Raw genomic sequence first — 6999 nt, 5'->3', positions numbered from 1 at the left:
TGTGGAACAGATGGATTGTTATAGCACCACTCCGCACAGAAAGATGTGCAGGAGATATAGATTTGTTTCTTTCAAACAGTAGGGGTTTCGATCGTTCCAATCCGACAACACTGCCCCGATTAGTGCTAAGAACATTAGACACATCAGCTGGACCTGAAGGACATAAATACAGTGATGGTAGCAGGTGCCGACCGTAGGAGAAGGGGAGGGGGCCGAATCTCTATAGGCTCGTATTAGCCTCATTTTGAAGTGTGCCAATTCCTGAGGCCTCCGCCACCACACCGTCGCGTCCTTAGCAGGAAATACACAGGATTATGACCTCTGATCTTGTGCCTCTGATTGGTCGAGAGGAGCAAGATTGTAACTGTCAATAAAGGGTTCCCACCAACTGAATGTAGGCACCGATGGTACAAATACAGGGGGAGGTGAGCGGTGCCTCTCAGAGGTCGGGATTGCAGTTGCTGCCACCTTGGATTGAAGAAAAGCAGAAACAGGACACGAACACAGACTTTGGAATATCAATTCAGCTGAAGGTATGTGTGGTTTTGGTGGACAATAGGAGTATAAATGGGATACTTTCCTTACAAATTTATGGTGTTCATCAACAGCAAGGTGTGTTCAGTTTGGGCAGTTGACAGTTGGGGAACACTGATTGGCTGGTTCTTTATTTGGACACTTTTTTTTAATTCATACTACACTTTAGGAAATCCTTTGAGGCTCTGGATAGAATCTAGTTAGTGTCTTTAAATGGTAATATTGCAATCTATTTAATAACCAGAATACTTATTTAGTCAGGAGTTAGAGGTTTCTAAATGTGAAATGAGTACTAACTGACTAACGGATACACCAGTTAAGTAAACTACTAGTAGAAGCAACTTATATTCTTGTTCTCCTTACCTCAGCCATGTTAACCTTTACAGGCTATTCTCCTGGTCAGGTGTATCACAGCTTAGGTAGAAGATTCAACCAAACAGTTTAAAGGTTAGGGCATGGATGGTGAGTTGACCTCACACTCCACACATGGTGTTCAATCGTGGAGTGGGTCCAGTGATCTTTGGTCCCATACGGTGAGGTACGAGGGGCCCCAGGTGTGAGGGCTCAGTATTTGATGAGTGTTCAGCCGTGGAAAAACTAAGCCGGTCAAAAATGAGTTCCAGACCAATCTGTAGAGCGCACACAAGGAATTTAAACCAAGACCAGATGACAGTTAGGAGGAATCAAGCTCTCTGGCATTGAATGGAGGGATGTACTATGGCAGAGTTTAGCTGCATCTGAGTTTATTTCTGCCACCATTTCTTTGTCTCTTTGGTTACCTGTCACGCTGTCTCGCCCAGTTCCTGTTTCCTAAAAAAAAATGTTTTATTTCTCTGTGGTTATACCTCTTGCATAGTTAATTCCCACTTTTACTTTCATGACTGAATGGAGAATTCAACTGCTTTCAAATGCATCTCTGCAATCACCAGTGCTTGTATGGCAGGAGCATGGCTATAGAGTAGCTGTAGGATTTTAATTTGAGACCGAAAGTAATCCTGCAGCAACAGTGCAAATCAAGTGTGACATTTTAAGTTGTATATTAAAATCTTAAGAAGCATTTGAACAGTCCTGCTGTGCTGAAATATTTCTGCAACAACAGTATGGGGAAATTAGAATACATTGTCAGCATGTGTCTTGGCTTTTTCTTTTAAATACCAATGTTTGGTGTAACAGATCATGCTTAATTCATGATATAGATTTGTTTTAGTCCTAAAGGAACAGTCAGCCCCAGGCCAACCTCAATTGCCTCTGGCTTGCGTGAATCCCACAGCTTAGCATCCACTTAGAAGTATTTTGTCAGGCTATTAAAGTTGACCTGGCACTGTATTAGGTTCTTAAAAGGGCTTAAAATCACTGAGAGACCCTGAGGACAACTGGGCTGATCACACAATTTTCCAGGTAACTGGCATTTGCTTATTACCTTTATGTTAACTCCGATGCTAAGGAATTCTGCATTGATGAGTCTAAACGCCACAATGAAAGACAAAATTATTAAGCCACTTGGACTTACGTTCAAATTTGCTTATAACACTCTTTGTTTGTGATTAATAACAAAAACACAATTGTATGTTGTGACTGACTGATCTACAAATAATATCTAGAGTAAATAGATATGTCACGATGAGGGGCAAATACACAGTCCTCACTCAAGTCCATGCTGACATGAAAGATCATGATCATCGTCCTTAATTGTGTCATTGTGCTTGATCAAACACACTGTCGATCTCGTCTCATGTGTTGTCTCTCTGCTCTCTCTGTTAAGATGAAGCTTCTCCTCATCCTCTCCTCCGTCCTCCTTCTGGTCAGTCCCGCTCTGGCCCAGAGCTCAGACATGCCTTATGAAGAATACTTGGCCCAGCTACAGGCGTGTCCCAAAGAGTGCCGCTGCCCTCCCAGCTTCCCCAAAGCGGTCTACTGTGACAACAAGGCCCTAAAACGCATTCCCACCATTCCTCCACACACTTGGTACCTGTATCTGCAGAACAACCTCATCGAAGTGGTGTCAGCAGATGCCTTCCGTAACGCCACACAGATCCGCTGGATCAACCTGAACCGCAACCGCGTCACGACCAAAGGCCTGGAGGAGGTCGGCCTGGCCGCCATGACCCACCTGGTCCACCTGTACATGGATGACAACCTGCTGACCTCTGTCCCAGCCAACCTACCTTCCAGCCTGGAGCAGCTGCGCCTTGCCCGTAACCGCATCTCCAAGATCCCGGCAGGGGTGTTCTCAGGCCTGGATCGGCTGACTCTGCTGGAACTGCAGGGTAACAAGCTCCAAGATGACGCTGTGACCGAGGTGAGCCTGAAGGGTCTGAGCAACCTGATCCAGATCAATCTGGCCAAGAATCAGCTGACCACCATGCCCCTAGGTCTTCCTGTCACCACAACACAGCTCTTCCTGGACAGCAATGCCATTGACAAGATTCCACCTGACTACTTCAAAGGTCTGCCCAAGGTAGCCTTCCTCAGGCTCAACCGCAACAAGCTGGTAAACAAAGGGCTGCCTAGAGATGTGTTCAACATGTCCAGCATCCTAGACCTGCAGTTGTCCTATAACCAGCTCACTGAAGTCCCTCTCATCCCCTCAGGCCTGGAACACCTACATCTGGACCACAACCAGATTAAGAGTAAGTTTCTGACCTAAACAGTTCTTGTTTCCCATGATATATTGACAGACTGACAAACTGATCTTTGCATTATTATAATGGTGGGGGGGGGGATGTTGTCTTTTCATTTGCAGATGTGAATGGATCTGACATCTGCCCCGTACCAGTTGACCCTCAGGTGGACTATGCCACCGAGACCGCACCAAAACTCCGCTACCTTCGTCTCGACGGCAATGAGATCAAGCCACCAATCCCCAGAGACCTTATTGTGTGCTTCCGTCTCCTCAGGTCCATCGTCATATAAGACACTTTCACCAGTCATTTGTGTCTAGATATAGTCTTCCAGTTCCAAGGGCAGGTGATTACTAACGGATGGAAGTCATTATGCCGGTCGATACATGGACTATCTGGACAATCTATCATTGGACTGCCAGCGGTAGTGTAATGGCAGTTTGATTGGCATCTTTTTGCTGAAAGACAGATATCTGATGTCAATGTGGGGGTCAATTCCATTTGAATTCCGTCAATTTAAGAAATTCTGGCAATGAATAGATGAAGTATTTAAAAACAAATTATGTAATGTAATGTACCATTTGCAATTCCTGAAATGAGTCTCCTGAATTGGTAGAATGGAAATGGGGTTGACATTAACATTGCTGGGGAAGTTCATCTGACAATTGGTTGAGCGAACTGCAGTTATAATGTTTTACCACTAGTTGTGCCTTATGTTAGTCTTACATTCACAAGTGCTGAATGCAAAGGGGCAGAATGTCTATGCAAACTGCTTAAATGTAGCACACAGTGGTCAACATTTTTAATTAGGTTTTTAAGAAACTCAAATTAAAAAAACTAAAAGACGCAATATGTGCAATGTAATTGGGACAAGATAAGAGGGATATTGTTTAAGAACAGTATGTATTTCAGGCATGTTGAATTTCTTGACAACTCTTTGTCCTCATTTTTTTTCTTAGAGTAAAAGATAATTGTTTGTAAATGCTTAGCCAAAATATTACTTTTCCAATTTTTTCTACCAGTCCTCTCAAATATGCAGAGGATTTTATTAGCAAGTTCTCTGGAAATATATGTTTAGCTAACTTTATAAACATGCTATTCCACTTTTAGATAATTTATTTAATTTAATTTGTTCTTGTACATTACATGAAATTCAGTTTTGTGCACAACAGGTCAATCTTTGTGTAGTACTTTGTAGTGTAATATTTTGGAACTGCCAACTAAATTTTGGAATGCTTACATTTTGGTCGAACATGCTGTAATTTCCAGTCAATGGATTTAAATAAAAACATCAAAATATTGCCATTTTTATAGGAATATATCTTAATTTAATCATATTTACATTTGTATACTCTCTCTCTCTCACACACACACACACACAAAAACATACACACACACACAGAATTACACTCACGCCAAGCCATAGAATCCACCCATCTTTGAGGGCATATTTGTGGTAGTCTCAATAACTTACTGCTTAATAGTTGGAGAGACAAGATCTCCCACAATGCACCACAGAAGCAGTGCCAGTAGAAGACCAGAGAAAAACACTGGGTCAGCAGATATATATATGTGAGTTTCAAGCCAATACTCTGGCAATAAAACCATGAGTGTTGTCACTTCAAAGTCTTGCTCCAGGGGCATTTCTAGGATAAGAGAATTTGGGGACTCTTGTAAGGAGTCTATATGCAGTATCTGGTGGACACTCCATGAAGTAGAATCACTATCATACCTGTGAAATTCATAATTTAAAATGAGTGGTTGTGACGACATACTGGCACACACACATGACATAATATGATGTGTTTGGGGACCTGTTTTGACTCGACAGACCGACTTTGAGGGCAGAAATTGCAGAATGCATGGTTAACATCACTGCCTATCGGCTTGTTAACAAATAAAATAAAATACACTTCTGTGCCACATGCACTGTTCACAACAGCTGTCGACCAGAAGTAAACTGTTTAAATAGCATTTTAAGTGTGTGTCTGTGTGTTCATACAGCTTTAGTTTAAAACTGTGTTAATGGTATGTATGAACATCTATATTTGTGGAGTGCAAGTATGTGAGTGTCTGTGTGTTTGTGTGGGTAGAGACTTGTCTGCGTGTGTGTGTGCACACATAATATGGAAGGGTTAGTGCAAAAAGAGGCATTTGATATTAATTGACATCTGATAATCATTCATTTAGCATCCTTGTTCAGATTATGTCTGGGGGTACTGGTACTGCTCACAGTGCCTCTCATGTGGTAATGTTTAGTCCACGGCTTGGATGGCTGAGGTCAATGGCTATATTTAGGGCCTTCCTCCACTTATCAATGCCTACAAAAAGCCACAGAGTCTTGTCTTTATAGACAAAAAACAGTAGAGTGTGTATTGATAATAGAAGTATAAAGAATATCAGAAGTTGCGTTATTGCTGACAAGCCGACAAGTACTAATCATCTCCCGAAGCCTAAACCTGACCAGGGTTATAGTTAAAATAGCGCCCCCCCCTCCAACTCCACTTAAATAAAACAAATACTATTGTGTTCTAAATAAAAAAATTCAAAAAAAATAGTTTTTAAAGAGTCAGTGTCTATCCAGTCAATATCTGTTTTAAAAGTCACCCTATCTGTCCGTGTGACATGGTTATATCACCCACTTGATGTAGAACAAGAGGGTAGAGTCTACATCTCAAACCCCAGTATTTTGGTCATTAATGATCCTAAATCTTTCCAACTATATCCTAGTAGAATGGGCAAGACCACAAAATATGCGCCCGGTCTGCCGTTATGAGGCCACGCTACCTCAAACAGTGGTATTGAGTATCAGTCTGGTTTGCTTACAAAGCTGCATCACACAGTTAGGAAAAACTGGGTGAACTTCTTCCAATAAAACCTCCAGCTTTGCGAGTTACTGGAACTTATTTGAGTGGAGCAGGCATTTATCCACAGCATATCAGGTTTACAATTTTGTAACTTCTTTTCCCATTATTATTTGAATATAATCTGGTTATATTGTTGTAAGTTATTTAAGCATCCAAGTGCCTTGATACAGTCTACCGATAATCAAATCAGTGCTTCCTGTTTTATAAGCATCAATGACAACATACACTAACCGCTGAAGGTTGACCGCCTTCTGAAAGTAATTGCAGATCTGCATGTACCAATACAAATGAGACCTCTAACAGAAAACACATCCCTCAAGATGTGGAAGCTCTCATGGTTCCAATCATAGACTGTATATATAATGGACGACGCCCTTTCGCTCTTTTCCATTGGTGAAAAATGAAGCCACCAGTGTCCTGATACGGCGCTGACATCTTGGACTTGCGTCTGCGCAGATAGCGATCTTGGGACCAGTTCTGCGCAGTAGTTATGCGCAGTAGCGAGAAGGAAGTAAAGCCGTAAAGCCGCGAAATCAACGGCGCCACCCCTGTGCCCCGCCCTCACTCTCCCTCGCAGAATGCGCATACCGTAATCAATCGCAAGTCCAAGTACAGTACAACCTTTGCTTGTTAAACCTAGACGATATGTTATAGCCTAACTTACATCATGTTTAACCTTAATTTAGAATAGGCCTAATACAAAAATAATTGGTAACTTCTAGCTAACGATCACCTGCTAGCTATTAACATGGCTATTAACGAGGCTTGTTGTCTTTTAGCTAACGTTAGCTAGCCCATTACATTTATTTACTAATTAAATAGCTTATAAATGTAACTTACCGAAAATAGTTGATCTCGCGTCCCATTGAATAACATGGGGAGGGCGGGGTTTAAGACCTATACTGGGACCACTCACCAGGGGGCGATCGAGACGTTTTGGCTTCACTTTTCAGGGCTTGTGCGGCACGCTTGGTTCC

General features: G+C 42.1%; 1 protein-coding gene across 1 annotated transcript; it reads left to right on the top strand.

Moving 5' to 3' along the window:
- The first annotated feature begins 414 nt into the window (after window positions 1–414).
- Window positions 415–4464, top strand: kera (keratocan). The gene is made up of 3 exons (XM_010887385.4): window positions 415–533; window positions 2297–3164; window positions 3278–4464. Exons 2-3 carry the CDS (start codon window positions 2297–2299, stop codon window positions 3445–3447), a joined length of 1038 nt encoding a protein of 345 aa, XP_010885687.1. The 5' UTR covers window positions 415–533; the 3' UTR covers window positions 3448–4464.
- Window positions 4465–6999: the final 2535 nt, after the last annotated feature.

This window comes from Esox lucius, chromosome 23, assembly GCF_011004845.1.
Source record: "Esox lucius isolate fEsoLuc1 chromosome 23, fEsoLuc1.pri, whole genome shotgun sequence".
Lineage (NCBI taxonomy): Eukaryota > Metazoa > Chordata > Actinopteri > Esociformes > Esocidae > Esox > Esox lucius.
The sequence above is the reverse complement of the archived record's forward strand: the minus strand, read 5'-3'. Positions and strand labels throughout refer to the sequence as shown.

What these genes read in the sequence shown, in the direction of transcription:
- kera (XM_010887385.4), top strand. Translation starts at nt 2,297, where the DNA reads ATGAAGCTTCTCCTCATCCTCTCCTCCGTCCTCCTTCTGGTCAGTCCC. An exon ending in GGACCACAACCAGATTAAGA is followed by an intron (nt 3,165 to 3,277) that starts GTAAGTTTCTGA and finishes TTTCATTTGCAG; the next exon opens with ATGTGAATGGATCTGACATC.